Genomic DNA, 26,407 nt, shown 5'->3' on the forward strand with positions numbered 1-26,407 from the left:
TTTGGGCTGAGATTGATACTGTCTGTCAGGAAGGAGAAGATAAAAGACTGAAAACTGCCTCATCATAAAAAAGAAGTGTTTGTGCTGACTCAGTCTTTATCTGCCTCCCCCATCCTGTCCATCTGTCTCTTTATTTAATGCTGGATATGACATAAAGATACAAGTGCAGAAGCAAAGGGAGGGAAAGAAAGAGGGCTACAGTTTAAATAATTGCACTGGTGAGATTGACAATAAACGGTTAGAAGATTGAAATGTAAAGGGCCTCAAAACTTGGGACTTACTTTCTACTGTTACTCATGATTGGAGTTTGTTGGCTGCAATAAATCTTCAGAACAGCACTGACTTACAACTACTGCAAATGTAGTAATGTAATACATCTACTTAAAAACGTCTCCATAATACAAATGCCAATTACAAAAAAGTTAGGACGCTGTGTAAAATGTGAATTGGCACTCTCTTGCTGAAGCGCAGGCTCACAGCCTTCAGGTTGCTCCATCTGAAGGAGAATGTTTTTTTCCTTCTGTACCCATTTATCTTGTATTTACTTTCAACATTATGGAAAGTTCCTCTCTGATTGTGTTTGTACTTTTCACAGACAGATTTACATTTCTGCTTTTTGCAGATGATGTGGTTCTTTTTGTTTCTTCAGACACTGACCTTCAGCATGTGCAGGGGAGGTTTGTAGCTGAGTGCAAAGTGGTCAGGATTAGGGTCTTCACCTCCAAGTCCAAGACCATGGTTCTCACAGTGGATTGCTCCCTTCAGGTGGGACGGTGAATTGGCCCAAGTAAAGGAGTCCAGGTATCTTGGGGTCTTGTTCATATTTGAGGGTGGAATGGATCATGAGATTAACAGGTGGAGTCATGCAGCATGAGCAGCATTTCAAACATTACTGTCGTGGTGAAGAGGGAGCAGAGCTGGAAGGCAAAGCTCTCAATTTACTGGTCGATCTTTGTACCAACCCTCATCTGTAGTCATGAACTCTGGGTAATGACCGTAAGAATGAGATTGCAGGTTTAAATGAGATTCCTCAGGAGGGTGTCTGGGCACAGCCTTAGAGTTAGGGGGAGGACCTCGAAGTAGAGCTGCTGCTCCTTCTCATTGAAAAGGAGAAAGTTGAGGTGGTTCAGGCATCTGAGCAGGATGCCTGTCTGTGGAGGTCTTCTGGGAATGTCCACTTGGTGGGAGACCCCAGGGCAGGTAGAAGTCATGGCAGAGGGTGAATATTCCTCTATTCCTCCCAGCATTGTCAGTATTCTCGCTACAGTTTGCTGTCTTTCTCTCTGTTACGCTTCAACTCGTCTCCTCGCCCGGACGTGCATATTTCAAACTCTATAAACTCCAAAACTTTGAATGGAAACACAGCCAAAATGCTGCTGGGATTGAAGTTACTCATGTCCGCCATCTCCTGGTGTAAAGTGGTAACAACGCAGAGCTCTACCATTAGCCCTATCTCCCAATAGTACAGAATCCTTTAAAAAATTTCCTGGATCCAGACGGTGATCCGGATCAGTCTCAAAATCTAATCCATTCTTCCTTATGCCATTTCTGCCATTTCCTGAAAATTTCATCAAAACCCGTCCACATCTTTTTGAGTTATGTTGTTAACAAACCAACTAACAAACTAACAAACAAACTAACAAAAGAACAAACGAACAAACCCACCTGATCACATAACCTCCTTGGTGGAGGTAAAAATGCTCTTGCATAGGAAACCACAACAAACATGTTCCAATAATTTTAACGGCTCCATTTAATTAATGAAAAAAAGTCATTTTGTGGACTTGAAGGAACAAAAACCCTGCATGGATACATACATTTTATTGCTCTGTTTCATGTGATTACATGTAAATTGAGGTTATTTTCTACAAATCTTGAGAGATTAGCACATTATCAAGGAAAAGCAGATTTTCTCTATCCTGTTAAAAGGACAAATAAGATCTTCAGAAAAGAGGCAAAATTATGTTATACAAAAAAAGAAAAGTAAAATAAAAAGCATGTATGTATGTCCGCTTAGGGCTTCCATACACCATAGTCTTTTTGAAACATTTTTTCCCAGGCATATGTTCACAACCTACTTTTTCTGGTCTGCAAACCTACTTGTGGGTCTTGGCCCACCAGTTGAGAACCACTGCTGTAAAGGTTCAGTGTATGAAGGAGGAGCAGAGTGGGTTCTCCCTTGGCACTGACTCCTCATTTGTTACCCTAAAAATAAAAGCACATAACTTCTAACCCTCTCTGTAACTGTGTACCAGCTGTGCTCACTGTCCACCTCCGCTTCTCCTGAAGGCTTTCACCAGGTGTCTGACCCCCCTCATATATCTTCTTCAAACACTCTGGACCCTCCACTAAAAATACCTTCACTTCCTCTCCAGGCCACTGCACTCAAATATACACACTCAAACACACATGTGGATGTATGAAATAGAATAGAAGAAGTTTGGATACAGAAAAGCTCCAAAAAGTGAAATTGCTTCAAATGTGAAACTCTGGACTAAATTATTGCACTTGTAGCACTGCACACACAGAAGCACACACACTCAGAGGGAAGCTAATAAACCAGTAGTATTGAGTACCAAGAGGGTCAGTGGTAATAATGGCTGGCTGCTCTTGACTCCTTCGCGCTCTCTCTATCCTTTCTCTTCCCTCCTCTCTAAATTCAATTCTCTGTTCAATGTGAAAACCTTTCCCCTCACCTCTCTCCACACACACTCTCTCTTCTTTTTCTCTTTCATCTCAATTCCCTTTTCAGCCTGTGGAGCTTTATTTCAGCTTAGGCCTGTTTTATTTGGTAGCAGTGGCTCTTGACACGACGCAGCAGACTTGGGTTAATATATTTTTGCAGCACTCTGACTTTCTGTTATTATTAATCAAACCAAAGAAAATAAAACTCTGGGACTGGCGTAACAGCTTGTTGTGTGTCCTTGTCCTTGCTCAAAAGGTGCTTAGAACCATTTTTTATTTTTAGAGGAAGGAACCAAGAATAAATTTGATGTTTTTGGCAATTATTTTAGTAATTTTTGTTACTCGAATTAAAGATTGAAAGCAACATTTTATTTTAAATTATCTGGTTAACTTGTGAGAAAAAAAAACCATTTGATTTTCAAGGACACCACAGACTTAAATTAGAAATTCTATTAACGCTGCACAATAAATCCCAGTTAGATTTTTAGTGCAATATGAGCATTCACAGTCAGGCCTGTCAAACCCCTGACAAACCCAGAGGACCCACCACCCAAGCTGTGGTTTATTGATGATGTCAATGCATGTGTATTGGAGCAATAGCATTGGTGCTGTAGTGTCCTGGCTAATGGTTATCTTATTTTGGACATGAAAAGTGTGTGAAGCTATTATTGCCCATTGTTCTGATGTTGAAATTATTAATTCATGCTACTTTTTAACCCCTTCTCACCATTTTCTTGGCCCATTTGTCACTTTTTGCACATTTTCTACTGTTTTTCCATTAAAAACCAAATTCTTCGGAGCGCAGGTGGATTAGTGGTTTAAGGCGTGCCCCAGTTTCACACCTTCAGGGACCCTAAAGGGCCCTACCAGCTCTCTCCTCTTGAATCTGGCCCAAAACATGACTCCACCACATCCTTGCTGACATCACAGCCTTGTTGGGACCTGGTGGCCATCCACCAACCATCCACTACTCCTCCATCTACTTTGCTCATTTTATGCAACTTGTTCACAGAATTTTTCCCTTTTTTTGATGCTTTCCAAAAATTTGGAAGTGTTTCTCCTTCTACCCATCTGGTGAAGACAGGCCACCACCTCTTACTACAGTTGGCTATCACTTTGATTTTTACCAATACCGACATTACATCAATACTTTTTAAGTAGTGCCAGTGCCTAAACGGTGCCTGAATCAATACTTATAATAGAGAGGAAAAAAAATATGTTAGTCAATGGGTGAATAAAAGCTGTTTCTGTATTGTAAAAGACTCGAGAAATATCTAGAAACGATGCCAGTAGAACATAGGATGAGAAAAAGACACTGGTGTAACTTTATATAAAAACACACCCATACCTTTTAATTGGGGGTTCACATCGGCATGTGGGGGGGTTCCAGAATGAAGCATCAAAATCTGTGTTTGATTTTGTACAGTAGGTATTAGGTGCATTGCTACTGGTACCACCATAGTTTTAGATTTTGATACTCATCCCTACCTCTAACAGACAAACCTAAACTAGCTTCAGAGCAGCTGAAATTGCTCCCAAGTATTGCTTGGATTGGGATAAGTTAAAACTGATGAACATAATCCTTTAATGCTGCTCAAAAGTAATAGAAGTTTACATTAACATAACATTAACAAGCAATTAGTTGTAATTTAACTTACAGTTAGAGGCCCTTCTGTACTCACTTGATCATAATGATCCAACAAAAACAGTTCTGATGTGTTAGGAAGACGCATGCAAGCACATAAATCTTTAAAGATCCATGAATTGTTTCAAATCTATGAACAATAGAAAAGTGCCCTTGAAGTATGCAGTTTAATGTCAATAAAGCAGCGTTTCTCAATAAGAGTGTCTCGGGGTATTTTAACTGGTTAAATAGTCAATAGGAACTCGTATCAACAGCAGCTAGCTCTACTTAAAGCATCTCAACTTTTCAGAACAGTGCCACGTGGAGGAAATACAGACCTGAATCATAATTTCAAGGGTATTCAGGTCTATAGCTGCAAATGCCATCATATCTGTACAATTGTTTATGTTTTCCAATTAATTTTTCTTGAACTAAGACAAATATTAAGCACTCCGAGATATTTACAAACAGATACTCACAAAAGAAGTGGAAGTTAATTTTCATAACCTAGAAAAAATAAACACAGGTAAGAAGCATTTGTATAAACAGTTAGAGAAAACAACTGCAAAAAAAAGATAATGCTATTGCATCAGTGACTTTGCATTATTATTAATATCAGCAGTAGAGGATAGACATTTCTTGCTTCAGGCTAAAAACATTGTTTTAATTTTCATGAGTCAACCTGGTCAGTCTGCAGGAAATCACCTGTTTTGGATCAAACTGCCTGAAGACATGATGTCTCTGCTTAAGCTCATTATTAAAACCTCTCATTTCATATCTGTTTATATGTTTACTTCAGCTCTGTTGCCTTCAGCTCTTTGACTTGATATCTGTCTGTGTGTTTCTGAATATGTGATATAATAGTATGTGCTGTATGAATAATAGCACAAGTAGCTGCAGCTGATCATTCCCATAGATACAGATAGATAAATCAACTTTATTGTTATCATTATATTTTGTGAATGGATATTGGATTGACAGATGTCCTGTCATGTCATGTGTTTGCACATTAATGTGTGTATGTTTTTCAGTCTAGAATCCTAGGTTATCACTCATTTTCATGATGTTACCTTCTGAAAACAGAAAATTGGTTTCTGCTTTTGTGAGATCCAAAGGAAAGAAGAAAACATGTTTAACTACATTGTTTTGCAGACCTAAAAAGCTGCACATTTAGGTTTTGTTTACTACATGAAAGCAAAGCAAAACTATTCCAACATGTATTATTGCACTACTTTTCTTCTCACAAAGATTTGATGCAGCATTTTCCCAAACTAAAGCATGAAAATAACAGGATGTCATTTTTTGGCTACAACATGAAAGCATTCCAGGTGGGATGTGACAAATTGCTGTTTGTTGTTAAATCCCCTTGCGTAAAATCTGTTGTGACAGCAACATCTTTCAGAATACACTGATGACTGGAGTTTTTAGAATAAGGAGACACTTGCAGTAAGTTTCAGCTCTGTACTTTTCAGTGTAGATGATGAATGTCTATCTAATGCCCCCACTATTCTTACAAAACCAGGAATTTGGAAAATCTTCAGGATCTATTGTAAAAATAAAAATAAAAACAAAAAATAAAAAGGTCTTTCATGATAGGGCTACTGGATTGGAACAAATCTTTTTCTTGCTTTGTTAAAATTTGTTAAAACTCAAAAGCAAGGATAGGATTCAAAAACAAGATGTGTGCCATAAGATAAGATACGATAAGATAAGATAAGATAAGATAAGATAAGATAAGATAAGATATTCCTTTATTAGTCCCACAAGGGGAAATTCCAATTTACAGCAGCAAAAAGTATCTTAGACAAAGCAGGCCATTGGTGACAGAAACACAATAGAAATAGAGTACAAATAAAAGTAGTATTGCAAGAGCACTAATAAATACAAAAATATGGAATATAAAAATGTTGACTTTCAAATTATAAATAGTATTTACAAACAGTTATGTACATGTGTACAGATTATACATATAAATTAGTTATTGCACTGATTATTTTGAGAAGTTTCTGTTGTGGAGCCTAACAGCTGCAGGAAGGAAAGACCTGCGATACCTCTCCTTCACACACTTTGGGTGGATCATCCTGTCACTAATGGAGCTCCTTAGTGCAGTGAGTGTGTGTTGGAGGGGGTGGGAGTTGTTGTCTATCATGGAGGACAGCTTGGTTGTCATCCTCCTCTCCCCCCACCTCCTCCACAGGTTCTAGAGGGGGGGCGTTCTGAGTCTTGGAGGGATTGTGGACAGGCCAGGGGCACATACTTTTTTTTTTTCTTTGAATATTCTTTTATTGAACATTTTCAAAATTATAACAGTCCAGCACAGTACATATATGTATACAGGTTGTTTGAAATATGTAGCAAATCCAAAATACATCAACAGCAATGATCTCAAAGGTCCTTATTAGGGGGGCACATACTTTTATTAGAAAAGCCTGAAAATTTTTATTTTGCATAGTATGTGATCTTTAACATTAAAGGAGGTTAGGAAGTTGGCAGGACTAATGTTAGCTACCTTCTGTAAACAGACTGCATTGTGTTTACCCACTGCCTTCCTCCACTGTGATCTTGTATAAAATAAATAGTGCTTAAGGTACTAAGTCAAGTAAACATGATTGTAATGTCCAGTAGATGTAGATGTTCAAACCAAAACAAAGCTTTTATTTGGCCAAACCACCACTGTCTATCAGCGCGCCATTTACCCTCCTCACCCTTTCCTCCTAGGTTTCCTGACTGAATGCAACTATTTATAAGCCTGATCTCCAGATATGCGGCCCAAAGATGATTCAGTCTTTGTGTCCTGAAGTATGTGCTGTTACACCAAAGTCCTTTCTTCAAAGCGTACCTTACTTTAGTGTAAACACAGAGCTGAGAACAACAAACCAATGAGAAGTTTGACTCTGTTTTTAGAAAGCTATTCCTGTATGACACATTTAGTGAAGATATATGACATCTGCTGTATTAATTTTACATTTTGCATTGTATACAGTGCATTTAAAAATCTTCAGTCATTGATAACATTTTTGACGTTAAATTTCAAATCTTATTACACTAAAACCAGTATGAATTAGTTTTATAACCCCGTTTCTGTCTCTCTGTTGCCTCCTAGATGTTCCAACGGGTACTATGGACAGCCCTCTGTTCCAGGTAGTACATGCCAGCCCTGCAATTGCCATGGCAACCTTGACCTCTCCATACCTGGCAGCTGTGATCCCATCACAGGCCAGTGTCTGCGCTGTCGCCAAGGATACAGTGGCCCAGCTTGTGACAGTTGTGCTAATGGTTACTACGGAGATGCGATCACAGCCAAAAACTGCCAACGTGAGTAGCTTTATAAAAAAACACCTTTAAAATAACACAGACATGTTTGAATCCATCAACAGCTTTGATTTGTTAAAGGGTTTAGAGTCACAGTTGAAGGCTAATGGAAGTCCAAAATTATTGATATTATAGTATGTAAATATAAAAATGAAAAAATGTTGGAGGTGAATTTTCTCCTGTGCTCCAGGAGTTTCTGGTGATTAAACATTAGCTAGCAAATGTTAGCAAGCTTTCGGTGTTTTAAGTCCCTGTAAGGGATTTCATCTGGTTACCAAACAGGCTAAAATAATACTAATGTCTGTTTTTGACCTTTAAAGTGAAAGAAACTGTCAGCAACAATACCGGGGGTCTGTTCGAAGGGTCCATTTAGTTTAGGAAGGTTACTGAGTGAAATGACACAGAAGTACTTTAGTGTCTGCCATGATAAAGGCCGCTTGAATTATCTAACTGAAAAGGAAAGGAGCTTCATTATTTCTTTATTTATCCCCTTCAGCCTAGGAAACACTGGACCATCCTTTACCAAAAGAGAGATGAAAAGACGACCCACAATTCTTTGCGTAAACTTAATTTAAAGTGACGCACCTGTTGACCGCTCATCAAAACAAGTGATCATTTCGACTGTAACTTTACCAGCCCCGATTTAAACAGTTCAATTCACTTAAACTTATAATTCATATAATAAACGGAAGGAAACAGGGATTAACAGAGAATTTTACAGACGTGAAAACTATATTATTCCACTTATGATAACGATTTCATTTCTTCTCATTTACATTTTTGTCCAAACAGTTAACTGATCAGTCAGTATGTCAAACTTCATTTGTTTCTCTATTTTTAAATATGAAAGTAAATGTGATAAAAGTTTGTAAATCACAACCAAGTGACAAAGTTGGCATGTTGCCATATTGTGATTATTATATTTATCATCACAATTACAAAAGTAATTTTATAGAGCTTTTCACAGAACTAGCTGAAAGAAAGACAGAACCAGAGTAGAAAACTAAAATTATTAAACACGACAGAATAATGGATTTGAAGGGAATTAAACAAAACTATGTAATTGTTGTGAAATCAAAGGACTTAAATATTATTCATAAATTCATATTGACTTTGCAGAGAGTTTAGATTAAGAGAAGCATTTCTGCTGTTCTAGATGTTCAGTCACAGTTGTCTTGAAGAGACTTTAGGATATAAAATCTTAATGAGCTCAGGTTTATCACCAGGGTTTTCACGTTTCATTCGCTGCTCATAACAACATGGAGAAGGCACAGAGTGGAAGGTGCGAATTTTGTAGTCCATCAAAGTTAAATTGTAGTTTTTACTCAAACAACAGTCTGTAATATCCACCTTGGGAAAGTGCGGTCAGATTCCCTAATCACAGCTGTTCTCCTTCCCTACTCCCACTTTTCCTTGACCCTGTGATGTTTTTACCGGGGTTAAGGAAAGGTGTATAGAAAAGGACTTAGGAGGTAATTTTTGGGACTTTTCGAATGGACCCAGAGTTTTATATAAAAATTTTAAACTTTCAACCAACTTCAAGGAGGAAGAAGTATGACAGAGAAAAATTACAGCACACTACCAAACAGACCTTGCTGACCATCTCTACAGCAGATATCACTAACTGATACTTAAAAGACAGCAAGATTGGGATTTCTTTTTCCCTCCTAAATCAGGAAACCCTGCACTGGAGGAGCAATTTCTGGTACTATTAGGGTTTTTTTTTTTGTTGTTGTTGTTGTTGTTGTCAGGTTGTAGTACTCATTGCTTTCTTTCTTATAATGAAATGAGGGGAGAGAGAGAGTAGGGGACATCACGCACCATTTCAGGGGCCCCAGAGCTTCCCATCCAGCGTCCAAAAGAATATATGACTCAGAAAGTGTGTTGTTTTCAGGGTACCTTTTGTTTTTATTAAATCAACCCTAAAAATGAGCGATATTGAAACAGTTTTATCAGGAATGACTTATGTTCAACCCACTTTTCCAAAAAGCCACCTGACATTCTTTGTAAATATGGTGTATGAAAACCACATAAACATCATTCAAATCCTAATAAAATCTGCAGTTTTTTGTGTCAACTTTCCACTTCAGGCTCTTGGAGAATGCAACTTTTCCTGCATGAGAATTAAAACACTTTTTTTTCTGCACACATTTTTCACCAATCAGGACACAGTTTGTATTGTATTGTAGTGTCAAATCCAGTAATGGATGACAGAGAAACCCCAGAATTATGGAGCTAAACTGTCTAACTTGTTTTCTTGTGGCTGGCTGCAGTATAGATGGTAGGGGCTTATCTCATTGTTAATGCCTAAAAATGGAAGCAAATACAAATAATTAGAACAAAATGTTTAATTGACTCAGCACATCTGAAAGTCTACCCCCCACAGGTTCTGTCAAGACAAAATCTGGCCCATGTACAAATATAGTTGATGACCTCTGTCATGGACTGTATGAAACATGGACGTAGTCTCAGTGGCGTCACAGATTGGTTTCTGAAATGGAAATTTGAGGCTAAAAATGGCAGTTGCCATATTGTCAAGGCTAACTCATGCTGACCTCAGGCAACCAAGCAACAGGAAAAAGGTGAACTTCTGACATCCAGGCAATCATCTACAATGCCTCTACATCAGTCAGAGCAGCCTTGTCCCCGCATGTGCCCAAAATCTAGCCAAATATAATTTTTAAAAAAGTAAGAGCCATTTAAAAAAACCAACCACCCTGCCCCATCTCCCAACACTGTGTGTATAAATAAAGAGCAGTGAGGACCAGTCATTTTTGAAACAGGCAGTAAACATGTTTAAATCAGTTTTCTTCCCACATAGGTGTTGATGGGACTTCTGTGCTTTTTGCAGCCAGCACAAGTGGACACTTGAGGTAGTGCAGCTTCTTGCCCTTTTGCATTGGCTTCAAAGTCTAGCACCAGTTTCCCTTGAGATAAATTTTCAAAAATACAAACTCCCCCTGCAGAAGGTGATTTTGTGGATTCTCAAGACATTCTACAAGACATTGATGGTGATAAAAATCAGATATTGTATTAAGATTGTTAACCTGACATGCAAGATAGGCTGTTGCACAAATACACGGCATGGGATAAATTTCACGTCCTTCTGGGGAAAAGTTTTAAGAAGGGCAGAACCTGTAAAGAAAACTGAGGGGGTGATTGGACAAATGCTATGTCTGTCTCTTCATTATGGACCAATCAGAACAACAAAACATATGCCACATGGAGAGAGCTCAGCTGGAAGCTGTTTTCATATCAATATGCCCTTAGCTACCAGCTCTTTCTCATTAAATAACACTGATTGGTCCAGTGATTCTCTGACTTGGAACAAGCGTATCATCCTGAAGCTTTGCAAGATGGATCTGCCTGGTGACAGACATGGAATCTGGCCGATCCATCTGCTTTGCAAGGCTACAAGATCCTGGTTTAACAGCCTGATTTGTTGCTGTGGGGTTAAAAATCTCCCCTTGATTCCTACAGAAGAGCACTGTTGTGTACATAAAAGATGCATTTTGTTGCTTTGATAACGTCCATTAGCAGCACAGGTGCTCTAATCACATTAGAAAAAATTCTGCACATAGAAACTTGCTTGGAAATCATCAACTACTTCTCAAAAATTATCATTTAACAGCCTGCTTCAAATTCCCAGCAAGGGTGTTACACTGAAGAGTTGTACTTCCTGTGTGAAACTCAATTTGAGCTAAATGATATGTTTTAATCCTTTCACTAAAACACTGAGTAGATGGCACACCATCTGGGCTGTGTGTGTGCATGACTGTTGTGTGTGTGACTGTGCATTGAAGAGCAGCTGTGCTAGTAGGAGGTGTGATGTCGTAGCGGCCTATTGACTGCCAGCTGTGTTTAAAAGTGAGGAAAAAACTATACCTGTAAAAAAAGAGGAGGCAGTGACGGAAAATAAGAGGATGGCAGCAAATACAGACGTGCAGATGGCGCTTGTTTGTGAAAATCTTCATTAAAAAAACCTGCGCTGTTGACAAAACCACAAAGACAGATGAAGAGAGAGGCAGACAGGAGAGAAACAGACAGACAAAACCAATAAACAGACAGATAAACCCATCAGATGAGTCCAGCAGCAGGCAGAGAGGCAGACGGGTGGTATTAATGTGTGTTTGATAGCTCATTGTTCTGTAGTTGTTTCCCCTCTCCACCCAGCTAAATGGTTATTGATTAATCAGCCTGATCTATTGCTCTCCTACAGTGCTGATCGGCTGCTCGTGTCTGCGAGTTGGAGGGCCGTTATCGATCCTTGACGAATGACCACCAAGAATTATTAAAACACAACAACTCTGCGCTTCTGTCAGTCCATCTCTCTCTCTTTCTCTACGTCTGCCTCGCTCGCCCCATCGCTTCCAGTCTTAATGAATTTTATCGAGTGAAGCTGCAGAGTTCAGGCTGAGTCCATTTGCGCGCTATTAGACTGTGAAAATCTTTAACTTTTTCTTTTCTCATCTGCAGCAGGTTTTATATTTCCTGCTGCCATTTTGTCTCTGTTATAGCGGCTTAGTTTAATACAGTCCAAAGAATAAAAATGGTTTTGATTTTAGAGGCAAACTTCACCGCACAGCCATTTGTTTCAGGAAGAAACTCAAAGAAATTAACTCCTCTGATCATTCCTCACAAGGCGAAAAAGTCGTTTGCAAGTAGTTGAGAGGTGAATTGCTCTGTCTCACATTTGTCTGTTCACTGGAACAAAATGGACGTGTAGTAACTCAATAATGTGATTATACATTTTGTGTTTGGAACACTTAATGAAAGATACTTCATACAGGGGATCAATAATCTCTTTGGGGATTTAGGGAAACCACTCCAATGTGAACACTTTCAATGGACTGGCCAGTGCAGAGTTTAATATCTGGGCTCAGACTTTTTGAGATTTACAGGCCTCCATAAAAGAATTACGGGAATAGGAACTAGTAAATCCACTTTATCTAATACAATGTGCTGTTTATTGAGTCGTAAACAAGTGTAGCAGCCTTTTGGAAAAAAGCTACAACATCTTCAAAAACTTCAGTCAAGTCCACTTGACTTGTGGATTAAACTTTGTGTAATCCATGTTCAGGGACCTGGTTTCTGTTTGTGTAAGCTGTATGAGACACGGTGCAACCAGGACACATTGTCAGAGATGGGCCTGGGGTCTTAGGGTGTTTTGGGGCTTATCATCAGACACCATCTTTCCAGGCTTGTGTCAGGCCCATACCCCATCTCTCCAGGTATCCTCCCAGCTGAATCCCCCGTGATACAGGGTTGTTTGAACCTGCCCACCGGGTCCATTTCCGGTGGCGCTGCTCTGCTGGCGACCTGGGCACAGGTGCTTCGGCAACTCGCTTGTATGTTTTGAGCTGTGTACGTTGCACTGCTGCCCAAGGCAAATTTCCCTTGTGGGACAATAAAGTATATCTTATCTTATCCTGAGCACCCAGTGTGCATGCAGTGAGTTGGATCAGGCCTGGGAAAGTGCGCCAGGTGCCCATTAAAGCTGCCATTCCTGTATCAGGCAGCCGATCCTTCCAATCCCAGTTCTCCTTAGCACGTCAGCATTAGACACACTGTCTTGCCAACAATACCCAAAGATAGGCACAAAGAAGTCCAGTCAGCGACTCTGGCCATCAGTTAACATCCAGGTCTCAGAAGAATATAGTAAGACCTGAAAGACAGAGGACTGAAAGACCTTGACTCTCTTCTGCATGCTGAGATACTGGGAATGCCACACTGTCTTACTTGCAAACCTATCACCCTGTGTGTGAGTCCAAGTATGCGGTTGAGTTCAGCCTTGCAGTCAGCGGATCAATGGATTACTCTGCCAAAGTATGTCATGGGGTGTTTGGGTCTTATCATCAGGCACCCTATTTCAGGAGACCCAACCGGGGTTGATTGAGGCTAGACTTATGTCCAGGTAGCTAACAATGCAACTCGTCAACCCTTAAGTCAGGCCAGGTTCTAGTGTACATGGGTCCAGCTGGGTCTGGGTATGTGGTGGGGTCTGGGTTCTGAGCTCCAACGGTGTAAGGGGATGCAGGTTTGCAAAATTAGACCTGTGCTATAAGCAGCAAAGCTGACATTTAAACAGATGGGGAAAGTAGACCAGATAAAAAAAAAATGCTGGAGCATTTTGCTTGATAATAGGGCTAATACACTGAGCCTAACAGAGGCAGATTCATTTCTTTTTGGTGTTCGAAACCAGCAGATATCCCTCTGCTGGCCATTAGAAAGAAGGCATTATGACATTGGCTTCACTTTTGAAACCAACAGGCTAATTCCACAGTCTCTACTGTCCTTAAAATGCAAAGAGATTTTTTACTTAATAACACAAATTTTTTTTCAGTTTTCCCAGCCCTGCTGTTATTGTTATTGATGTCCCAAGCACCAGTGTAGTGCTCACAGTAGGTATACTGAAGCTCGTCTTGCAGCTTTCCTCAACTTGTTAACATGACAGTTTGCTTGGTAACAGATTATAATGTATTTCAAGTTACAAGGACATTTTTGGCATCAAGGCCAAAGTGAGGAATAAAGAAAAAAATACACAACAAAAAACAACATTTTATCCCACAACAAGGCGAGCATTGTAGGGACTGACAGAACGGAGTCCAGATGGTCCCTGAAGGGTGAAGCTTGAGGGGCGAGAGTCTGTGCGTTTAAGGGAGAGAGAGAGAGTGGAGCAGAGAGGGATGGATGTGTGAATGTTGCCTCGTATGTTCAATCGCTCATGTTTGCGTGCCTGTGTGTGTGGGTGGGCATGCATGCATCTTTGCATCTTGTGTAAAGCAGAAATCAATGTATGTGACATGTACGATGTGTGTTTTTTGAATATTTCTGTGTGCGTGTGCAGACATCTGTTATACCCCTCCCTCTCGCTCTCTCTCTCTCCCACACTCAGGTCCGTCCTTCTGTTTCTTTTACATCTAACCACAGAGAGAGTCAGGCCTTAAAAACAAGCTACAAGTCTGTGTGTGCCGCTACTTTCTTAAGATGTATGTGTGTGTCTGACAGCCAATCCAGCAGATGGGAGCTGTGATGTTCAAGCTTTTTAATTGTGTATCTAATAAGTTGATTGGCATGTGTAGGTGTCTTTTTTCCCCTTAGTAAGATTTAAACAGACAAAGTTAAATAAAGTTGAAGTCACAAGAAGAATCAGAGATAAAAAGCCAAAAATGTGATTTAATTTGACATTCATAAGATTTTTATATCTGATATTTGATATCAACCCATTCAGGCTGCATAAAAACGACACACACGACAAAGGTTGTAACCTCAGTGTTATTCTAGAGGAATGAAACCTGGCAACAGGGATGGGAGTGAATGAACATTTTTATGTCAGTGAATGTCATGCTAGTGAAAAAGGAACTGAATGACAATGAAAAATTCAAGGTGAGCTGCTTTGTTTGACTTTGAATAAGACTAGTTTAATAATGTTTAACAAAGCAGTGTGCCTTGACTTTCTCAGTGAATGTTTTCCTACTTTTGTGCACATTTTTGTTCTGCTGCTTCTGCTTGCAGAAACTTTTTCTTTGCCTTTCATAACTGTCTGTTACACATACTCATGTCTTGGGCTGGGTAGTTCCCACAGCCTCACGATACGATGTGTATTGTGATTCATCTGGGATAATAAACATGCCGTTGCGCGTCGCTTAAGTCACTACAGCGGCCTTTCTTTATTGTAGAGGATAACAGGGGAGGTATATGTAAGAGGTTCCTAGACTATAAAGTCAGATCTTCAGCAATCCAATGAAATTAACATAGTCTAAAATCAGTTAGTCATTAATAAATGCAAATACACTTGTATTTAACTTTTTAAAAAGGTCCTCTGTCTCTCTTGCTGCCATTTTTCATTTTTTTAATACTCTGGTTTCACTTTACTAAAAGCCCACTTACCTCTGTAAGCATGACTTTTTGATTTACTTCTGCCAAAAACTGCACTGCAGTTTCTGTGATGACCAAGGAGTGAGGCTTAAACAGTGTTACTCACACTGGCTGGTTGGGTGGACTGGACACATATGATGAAAACTGGTGTGGCTGCAGTGTTTTACCTTCTTTATTATGTAGCTTGAATGCCTCACATCCAGTACTCTGCTTTTAGTCTTGTTTGTCATAGATGCTACTATCCTTGTTCCCAGAGTGAGCACTGACTTTTTTTGGTATGTGAGCTGTGCCTTCATCATGCAGCCTAACAACCACTGCCATCTACTGGCTTTTTTTATTAACTGCACAAGGAGAACGTATATGTTACGACTGTGCCATTTTGATCCTGCAATATTTATATTGATGCATGTATCGGCAAAGAGCACATGACACAGATTTAATGCAGAAGCATGAACCAAGTCTGATAAAGTACATAGTTAAGTTTGTTGGTAGACAGGGGGCATTGAAGCTGTTTCCAGAAGTTTTAAGTCACAGTTTCTTAGCAAACAGGACAGATCTACATTTACAATTTCAAATCAGTGCTAACATTTCTCTGTTTCAGCCTTAATTTATCACTCAGGTTCACACTAACTCTGAGGAGTTTTTTTGTGTATAGAAAGCGTAATCTGGCCAAACTAAGTCAGCCCACTGGACTGAAGAATCTATTTGGGGAGGAGAAGATTTTCTCCTCTGTGCAGTCAGCAGGATATTAAAGAGCATATCGACAGCTAATCCTGAAGAAGACCTTAAGCTGCATCTGAGCTCTTATCCAGTCTTCTGTAGTGTGAAGTATCCACACTCACCACTTTGTGCTTCTCTTAAACTGGTGTGTATTATATGTAGAAATCCTCCCATTAGAAATGATAATTGATGTGAAGTACTTTGTTGTCCTCTCTCTCCTTCAGCCTGTCAGTGCCACACAAATGGATCTGTATCTGAGGTCTGCAACAAGGAGAACGGACAGTGTGAATGCAGAGAGAACGTGGTTGGACGACAGTGTGACGAGTGCATGGTGAGTGCTTCATTAATCCAGGGGTCCTACCTATATACACTGTTGCAACAGTAAGTTGTTTTACTCTTTATTTCCCTTGTAAGTGCAGTAATTCTAGTTCCCAACGTTTGTTGAAGGTTATTGTTGTTTTCAGTTTCTGCAGTGTCAAATGTTTATGGATTATATGTTGTATTTTCTTTTTAACTTGAAATGCATCAATATTATGACATTATTTTCCCCAGTAACAGGCAAAACAGTCAGCACCTGCTTGGTCAAAAAGCCTTTTTATTTTCATGTTTCATTTCATCCTTTTCCTACTGGCATGTGCTGCTATAACATGAAGGAGGTAATATAATATTGAGGGGAATTTAAAGACCTTGAGAGTCAAAATCAAAACCTTCTGCTCTGTATAGTTTGTGTTTGCATAGGGCTGGGTGATGTCAACAGAAAGATCAGATCTCAAGAGTTTTTTCAGATGAATGATTACATACAATATCTACCTTGATAGTTTCCCTGTAAAGATACAACAAATTGTTGTCAAAGTACCAAAGTTATCAAGCATCATGTGGTTCTGGCAAACTTGATCTTGTTTGTTACCACTGCAACAAAAACAGAAGGCCCAGACACCCAATAATGGGATTTTATTGCAAATGCAAATATCCAGTATGCCAATATTTGCAAATTAATTTTAAACAACACTGATATCAATACTGATACATATTGCTGGCGTCAAGCTGAAACCTCATATGTACATTTTTCATGATTTTACATTTTCTAAAGAAACATTTTGGGGCTTTTTTATGCTTTTAATCAGATAATAGGATGGTGGATAGTGTCAAAAACAGGGATGAGAGAGTGGGGAAGAGATATGTAGGAATGGAGCCATAGGCAAGACTTGAACCTTGTTATCTGCGTACATCGGGTGCAAGCTAACCACCACCAGGCCATCTGCACCCCATGATTTCAATGTTTTTTTATCTTGCATCAGTGCTATTGGTCTTCCTTTACCTCTGTCAGTGGGTTTTAACACATTTTTAAGCAATACAAAGCATCAAAACAATCCTGACCATGACCACTCAGTGTTAAATTGTTTAAAAAATACAGCGTTTTTTTCAGTCCCTGAAAAGTGTTGATTTTGGAGATACAAGGTTTTGATCTCATGCCAGCAATACATAACCTTGCATAGCAGGTGGATATGCCCTTTTCCGTGTTTCTCACTGGTGAATCCATCTTGCAAAGCTCCCGTCTGAACCATTTGGGCCCAGTTAGAGAGTGACAGGACCAATCAGCGTCGAGGGGCAGTACTTTCTGGCGCAGTGGAGTAGTGACATAAGCAAGCAGCAACAAGAGGCCGGTGCAATTATGGCTGAAGACATTAGCTTGGATGCTGCTAAAGCACCAGTTTTATCAGAACTTGATGAAATTTTTTCGTTAACGGAAGAACAAAGAACAGCGGTGAGTTGTTTTCTTTTCAAAAACGACAAAAGTTGTGTATTGACATGTCTACAGTCACTATGGTTCGCATTATGCAGTTCCCTGTGGAGTGTAGTCCTCGGTAGGGGTGCAGCTCGGTAGCAGCTACGTCACGTGTTTTGTTGCTCTGATTAGCCCATAAAGATGTGACAGACAGAACGTTCATCCAGTCTTCCTCCAAGTTATTTTAAAGGCTCTGCCCTTTTCCAAATGCTGTGTATGAGAGGTTTTCCAGATGGATGCGTGAAACATATCCATCTGAAGTGTCAGGTTAAGCAATACATAGTTTACACCTTAAACATCAGTCCTCGACATACTCTTTACAATTCAATGAAGGACAAGTAAAGTTTAAGCTGTGGAACACATTTAAAAGTTTAAAGAATGAGACTGAACAAAGAAAAAGACTTGAGCTGATGTAGATCTTCAAGTCTAGACAAAAATGCCACAAACTTGTTGCATTCAGCCAATACAGGCTGGTTCTACAGCAGACATGGCGGTTGCAAATATTGGCAGAAGTTTTCATATCTGCAGATACCATGAAGTACTGAAAACTGCTGATCTTCAGTCAAGTTTTTAACCAAGAGAGAGCACTGTCTAAAATGTACATACAGTCATGGCTGAAAATATTGGCACCCCTAGAATTTTTCCAGAAAATACACCATTTCTCCCAGAAATTGTTGCAATTACAAATGTTTTTGGTTTACTCATGTTTATTGCCTTTATGTGCATTGGAACAACAAAAAAAATCTGAAGAAAAAAGACAAAATTGACATAATTTTACACAAACTCAAAAAATGGGCCGGACAAAATTATTGGCACCCTGTTAAAACTGCGGGTAAATCATTTTATTTCAGGCATGTGATGCTCATTTAAACTCACCTGTGGCAGTAACAGGTGCTTGCAATCTAGAAATCACACCTGAAGCCAGTTAGAATGTCTAAACGTTGACTCAACCTTTGTGTTGTGTGCCTGTGTGTGTCACACCAAGCATGGAGGAGAGAAAGGAGAGCCCAGAATTGTCTGAAGACTTAAGAAGAGAAATAGTGGAAAAATATGAACAATCTCAAGGTTACAAGACTATCTCCAGATATCTTGAGATTTCTTTGTCCACTGTTTGTAATATGATCAAGAAGTTTATAACCCATGGAACTGTGGCTGATCTCCCTGGATGTGGATGGAAGAGAAAAATTGACAAAAGAATGCAAAGCAGGATAGTTGGAATGGTGGATAAACATCCTCAGTCAACTTCCACACAAATTCAGGCTGTCCTGCAGACTCAGGGTGCAAAAGTATCAGCTGGGACCATACGTGGTCATCTGAATGAGATGAAGTGCTATGGCAGGGGACCAAGGAGAACCCCACTGCTGACAAAGAGACATAAAAAAGCCAGACTGGAGTTTGCAAAAATGTACCTGAGTAAGCCTCAATCCTTCAGGGAGAACATTTTGTGGACAGATGAGACTAAGGTAGAGCTTTTTGGAAAAGCACGTCAGTCTACTGTTTACAGAAAACAGAATGAGGCCTACAAAGAAAGGAACACAGTACCTACAGTCAAACATGGTGGAGGTTCAAAGATATTTTGGGGTTATTTTGCTGCCTCTGGCACTGGGTGCCTTGACTGTGTGCAAGGAATCATGAAATCTGGAGACTATCAAAAAATTTTGGGCCGCAATGTAGGGCCTAGTGTCAGAAAGCTGGGTCTGGGTCAGAGGTCATGGGTGTGCCAGCAGGACAATGTCCCCAAACATACCTCAAAAAACACCAAGAAATGGTTGGACACAAAGAGGTGGAGAGTTCTGAAGTGGCCAGCAATGAGTCCAGATCTAAATCCGATTGAACACCGCTGAAGAGATCTCAAAACTGCTGTTGCAAGAAGCACCCTTCAAATCTGAGAGACCTGGAGCAGTTTGCAAAAGGAGAGTGGTCTAGAATTCCAGTTGAGAGGTGTAAGAAGCATGTTGATGGTTATAGGAAGTGATTGGTTTCAGTTATTTTTTTTCCAAGGGTGTGAAACCAAATATTAAGTTGAAGGTGCCAACAATTTTGTCCGGCCCATTTTTTGAGTTTTGTTTAAAATTGTGTCAATTTTGTATTTTTTCTGTTGTTCCAATGCACACGAAGGAAATAAACATGTGTATACCAAAAACGTTTGTAATTGAAACAATTTCTGGGGTGCCAATTTTTTTGTCCATGACTGTATATGTTGGAGTTAAATCTGGTTTATAACGTGAGTGAGTTAGCCTCCTTTCACACACAACCAGCTGCACATGACTGGACAAAACATAAGTGCTCAAAATTAAGAAAAAGAGCAACCCTTAGTAACAACAAGTACTAATAGAAAGCAATAAAATGTAAGTAGGACAAAAAGTCTACATTAAACATCGATCAGGAAAAATGCGGCAAGTAAAAGCAGCAAGATAAACGTAGCAATATGCCTCCAGTAGCGAAAAACAAGGTAGGTAAAAGAAGAGCAGAGGCATGCCATAAGTAAAAACAAGATCAAGGAAACAAATCAAGATAAACTGGTGAGGAGTGAGAGTTTCCTCATTAGTTATAGACATTTACAAATGTTATAAATATATTTGTGCAATATAGAGCATGTGCAGGTTTTCCAGCAGTTTTTTAAAAATGGACTCTATTTTTGCTGCCATGGTATCAAACAGATATCATCATTTGATTTTTGATCAGACATTTGAAATGGGTGATCTTGAGGTCAAGAAGCATACTACTGCCAGTGTTTTATTATAAATCATCTTTTTACTAACTGTAAGCCATAATTTTTTCTTGACTTTCCATCAGGGTTAGTAAAGTATTTATCTATCTTTTTATCTAGTCTTGGTATCTATTTATAGTTTCTGAATCAACATGAACTGTATCGATATAAACCAAGTTATTCGACCCTTTATCTCACTTGAAAAAAAGTAAATATATCTTAAAAACTTGAAGTGGTTGAGATACCTCAGTACTCATGACCTGTCTAAAAGTCCTAGGAAATCACAGAAAATGCAATGGCAGATTAAGAAGGTGCCCCCGCCCAGTAAATCTCAGACTATAACAAGTAATTTGTATTAGAGGCAAGATACATGATAAAATCCACTGGTTGGGTTGTGTTAGAAACTTCTTCAGCTTTCATTGCATTTCAATGCAGCACATTTCCTTATGTCATAATTTAATTTATAATTTTGGTAGTTACAACAGTGGCACTCTGTTTTGTTTGATTATAATTTTAAAATGGAAAATGTATGTTCATAACACCTTTGAATACTGTAATGTTAGCCAATGAAGTAGATATGATTGGTGGAAATGAGCTAAATGTATGCCAGTCATTTGTGTGTGTGCATACTTCATCCACAGGGCCCCCTCTGAGGAATTCAGTGCACCTGTCAGGCATCCAGCTCAAAAAAGTCTGGATCCACTTTTGTGATCATGGCACTACATCTCTTAAAATTTCTCAGTGAAAGTCATTGAAAATGTTTTAGCCATTATTTCTGTTTTTGTTTTGAACCTTTTTGTAAAAAGGCACACAAGGTTTTACACACCTTTTCTACTGGGCTTTTGCCATATTAGTAAAAACAAATTGAATTAAATGGTTAGGATTTTAAACTCTAAGCATTCCTTGCTTTTATTTTTTATTGATTTATTTTTACTTCATGTAAGTTGCTTTATCTGAATCTCACTGGTCCAATATTTGTACCTTCCTTCACCTTTGTGATTGGTCCAGCCTAACTGCTGGTGGGATGCAGAGCGTCAGGAGTGTGTGCCCTGTCGCTGCAGCCCTCATGGCTCCATCTCTCAGCGCTGCGACGTCGAAGGCCGCTGCATCTGCCGCCCCGGCTTCGTGGGCCGAAGCTGTGACCTGCGCCGCCAAGGTTACGGGAGGCGGGAGACACGCAGGCCGGTAGAGCGTGTTCCCATCGAGGCTGTGCAGCAGAGATGGGGCGGACCTCCTCGTACAGGGGGTTGTCCAAGGGGGGCGTACAGGCCTAAGACAGGGGTAACACACTGAACGTCGATGACAGTGTGGTGTGTTTAAAGACGCATGGGTGTGTTCATGCTAGATTTAAAGACATTTTAATCATTTTAAAATGATGGTTTGAAAATGTTCTAAATGTTGCATGGAAAGTAAAGTGTGTTTGGCTTGTGTTGTGTCTGAGGGTTTTATGAGCATGGCCATGTAATTATTTTCAGGACATTAATGTCTGAAAATGCTGTTCAGTTTAAGAAGTCATGGAAAGTCAGCAGAGCTTCATGCTGCAAGACATAATCAATCTTTGACCATTTTTCTTTTTTGAGTAACTAAACTCACTTGTTGCTGTGTAGATGCCATTTATGTCAGATTTTTTAAAAAGTCACGATATTTATTTATTTTTTCTTTAGTTCCCTTATTCTGCCTTCAGAAAGACAATCTATTTTTGTTTCTTTCGAGCCAAACTTTGCTTAATTTAAGTTTTCTGAGCTGGCAACATGTCTAAAGATTTGTTTAGTAAGTGTTGGCTGACACAGTGAAGCTTAAGGGGCAGTTTGTGAATGTTTGGATCCCATTTGATGAACCACTATGCATGGCATTGATTTTTGTTTTTCACAGAAGCAGCAGGAGGCATTTTCTGGCTCATGGACGGCTTTTTAAGAGACCTTAATTCTCTTAAAAACACAATAACAAACAGTTAAGCCAGAAGAAGTAATTCTTTAATAATACTGAAAATGGGAAATATCACCCATTTTCTTTTAATTCAGTTTTTGGAAATTTACTCTCACTTCCTGTGTCCGTATAACCTCCTGGTCTTGAAGTTGCTTGGTTGTCTAGCTCCGATTCCGCTGCCTTTTCTCAGCTCCTTTTACAACCCTCCCATCCTTGTCTGCTCCTGTGTTCCTCCAGTCTCAGACTCACGGCGTCACCACAGGAGGAGTGTGCGTCCCTTGTCACTGCAATTCATTTGGTTCCAAGTCATTTGACTGCGATGAGTCGGGTCAGTGTCGGTGTCAGCCGGGCGTCACTGGACCAAAATGTGACCGCTGTGCCCGGGGGTTCTTCAACTTCCAGGAGGGTGGCTGCACACGTAAGCAGACACAGCATGGTGGAGGAGGAGGGAGGTTTTTATGGTTTCAGCACACAGCACTGAAGTGAAGCTGTCAATACTGGCACATTTAGAGTAGGTCTTTATATTGTATGTTTAGGTAATTTACATTGGAGTTATCTCAAAATGTGCTCTTATTAAACTGCTGCTGGTCTTTTTTCATCTCTTTTTTAGGTTTAAATTTACGCAAATTTTCTGCAGAGAAATTCTGTTTTTAAAGCATCGTCATCAAGTATGCCCAATTTGAGAAAAGGCACAGCCTTTCCTTACAGAGGGGTGCCAGTTTAATTCCAATGACAGAGGTAGTAAAAATAATCAGCTGCTGTTTGATATATACATCTTTAAAATTGGAGCACATACGAAGCATGGCTAATAAATAGTGAGACCATGCTTATGAGGATAAACCCACGTGGTTCACAGTCACACTGAGTGGTTTAGATTAGAGGTTTGGTATTCGGCCACAACTGCTGTAAGTTTTTTATAAGTGATGTCTTTAGTTCACTGCTAGTGACTGATTGAAGTGCATGGTTTTTTTAAGGCGTCAAAAAATTATTAGCTTAAAAGTTGAGCAACGCATCAAAATGAATTTTTTGGTGGAATTGAAGAAAACAGCAGCCCAATCTTTTGACACAAAAATGGAGGCATGTCACATTCATGTTTGTTTGAATAGAACAAAAGATTTTGGGAAGGCAGAGAGGATGTCCATGACCATGAATGTTCTGGGCGCCGATGCACATCAAAAACTTATGAAAGCATTTAACAAACTGAAAAAATTGTTTGAAATGATCGATAACTCAGTACAAGAATGATAGCAGAAATAGTCTCCCATGATAAAAAGAAGGACAAAGACATTCGACAACGTTTATGTTCAATAAAATTGTATCCTTGCAACCGACTAAAACCAAATATAGCCCGGTAACAGTTGCTTTAAGAGGGGGGTCTTTCATCAGTGGGTCAGCAGGTCAATCAGAGAACCAACAAAGAATCATTTAAGATTAGGCTGTAGATAAAGCTGCTAATTTAGTTTCCAATATTTATAAAAAATAAACTTTCCTCCAGGAGAAGCAATTAAAAATCAACCCAGAAGGAATTAAGCACTAGAAATGTGTCTTAAGGTCAAGGTTTAGACAAACCTGCAGCAAATAGTTATTGGGTTTAAGCAGATGAGGACAGGGAATTTTTCACATAGAGGTGACTGTTTGTGTGTTTATAATTAAATATGCCTTTTGCTGCAGTTTTAAAGAAATCATGTTAAAGACTTGTCTTTCTTACTTTTCAAGGTCATAATTGCTCATTTTCAAGCTGATGAAAAGCATATTTTTTCTTCCTTACTTGGCTTAATAGGAGCAGTGCTTTATGATGGCTTAGTCTGTTATATTTTTATGTATTTTAACTTTTTTTTCCAGATCTTAGAGCGAAGTCAGCTTTTAATGAATACAAGATACTTTAGTAGACAAATAGCATTCAGTATACTTAAAGAATTATGGCTTTTATTTTCTCCATCATAAAATGCACATCCTACAGAAATAAACTTTTTGTCACAAGAGCTGAGTATTTGAAGATCTTTCCTGAGGGTGTGTTGTGTTATCTGGAAGTACTTGAATCTTTTTTCAAATGTTTATTTAGGAGCTGAGTCTTTTTTAAATAGGGGAATATGTTCAAATTATGAAATCATATGCCCTGAAAACCTGGCAACCCAAATAGCAGGTGCTACAAAGTTTTTGCTGCCCAAAATGAGGATTAAGCCTCTACACATGCCAAGTACAAGTAACACATCTCCTTATGCAATATATTATCGATGCCAAACACCTACAACAGCCAAGAGGAAAAGTTAACAAGGCCGCCTGGTCATAAGCACAATGACAAGATATGACAGGGGATTACTGGCTTTGATTTATTTCAACAGCTGATGGGCTACCAGAGTAAAAAGTTTGTAATTAAAGATCCAGAAAACAGACTTCAGTCAAGTCAAAGTACAAGAGGAATTACTATGTACTACTCTACATTAGCAGTCGTTGTGAAAATAAAGTGAGCGGGTGTGAATGGGTTAGTGCAGTCTGCAGTATAAAAAGCACTTTGATTAGTCAGGCAACTAGAAAATCGCTATACAAGCTCAAGTCTTCTACCATTTACCACTGATAAACATGAGGCCCAATGACCTTGGTCTTTGACTTTCAAAAGCTAGCCACTTTGTTCCTGAGTCATAGTGGGCATCCATGAAAAGTCTGAAGAAAATCCCTCAGAGCACTGTTAAGATATGCTGTTTGCAAAGAACCACTGAATGTGAGGCCTAATAAAATGTACCTGTGACCTATGGACTCCAAAAGCTAATCAGTTCATCCTTGTGTGTTGTGCAAAGCTTTTGAGATATGATGTTTACATGAATGGTCTTGACAGACAAACAGTTAAATGGACACCCAAAAACATGATGCCTAAAGATCACTATAAAGGCTATAAAAATGTTTCCAGAATTTTAATGTGAAGCTGAAACAAAACTTCCATCAACAATTTACATAAATTAACAGATGCCTAAAAGTTACACTTCAGCAAACTTCTCATCATTAAAATATTAGCAAAACAATGCAGTCCCTCCCTTGTAAAGGTTACATTTTTTTAGTATTTACATTTCAGTTTATCCAGTGGGTGGCGTTAGGAACAAAGAGAGTCCTGTGGCAACGATGCCAAATGATTTTGTTTGTTAACTGGAGGTGAATACATTAGAATAAATGACACAGGGGGATTTTGGGTGTTAACAGTAAATCACTCATCTCTATGCAGTGACTACATGAGTGCCCTTTTATATTACAATGTCTGGAAGTTATTCATTTAAATGTCTAATGGTATAATGGCTCGCTCTAAAACTGAATATGCACACTTTGTTTACTTTCATTTGTATATTTTTTTTTTACAACTTAGCAAAATCAGTAAAACAGAAAAGATGATTCTCCTTTTTCATAAATTTGCAGTTTATTCCAGGAATGTTACCTATTTGTTACCCTCAGTTAAAATTTTGACATCCATCCATCCCTCTTCCTCCACTTATTTTATTTTCCCCTAACCCTTGTAATGTTGTGGCAATTCGTTGGTAGTTGGGTGGAATTTTCCCCAACCCTAACCCCTGTAATTTTGCTTGATGATTCCCTGGTTATTTCTTTATTATGCCCCACTTAACTAAAATGAGCCCTTCCTGAATAATTTTCAAGCAATTTTTAGGGTAAGGATATGCGATTAGGGGGTTAGTGTTAGAGTAAAATACCACTTGACCACCAGAGTATTGCAAATACACAAGGAGTTGCCTGATAATTAATATTAATAATTTTTATTAGGTAA

At 39.1% G+C, this 26,407-nt stretch overlaps 1 protein-coding gene across 10 annotated transcripts in view; it reads left to right on the plus strand.

Annotated features, from left to right (window-relative positions):
• The window catches only part of lama2 (laminin, alpha 2), a 356,517-nt gene that overhangs the window by 198,203 nt on the left and 131,907 nt on the right, over positions 1-26,407 (plus strand). For 8 of the 10 annotated variants that reach the window (XM_041805224.1, XM_041805230.1, XM_041805228.1 and 5 more), the window contains exons 21-24: positions 7,413-7,624; positions 16,444-16,550; positions 21,724-21,996; positions 22,879-23,059. In XM_041805224.1, coding sequence (XP_041661158.1) covers positions 7,413-7,624; positions 16,444-16,550; positions 21,724-21,996; positions 22,879-23,059 — 773 coding nt within the window. The remainder of the gene's footprint in view (positions 1-7,412; positions 7,625-16,443; positions 16,551-21,723; positions 21,997-22,878; positions 23,060-26,407) is intronic. The other 2 variants (XM_041805233.1, XM_041805234.1) reach the window with 1 other exon arrangement.

The sequence above is a fragment of the Cheilinus undulatus genome, linkage group 14, assembly GCF_018320785.1.
Source record: "Cheilinus undulatus linkage group 14, ASM1832078v1, whole genome shotgun sequence".
NCBI lineage: Eukaryota > Metazoa > Chordata > Actinopteri > Labriformes > Labridae > Cheilinus > Cheilinus undulatus.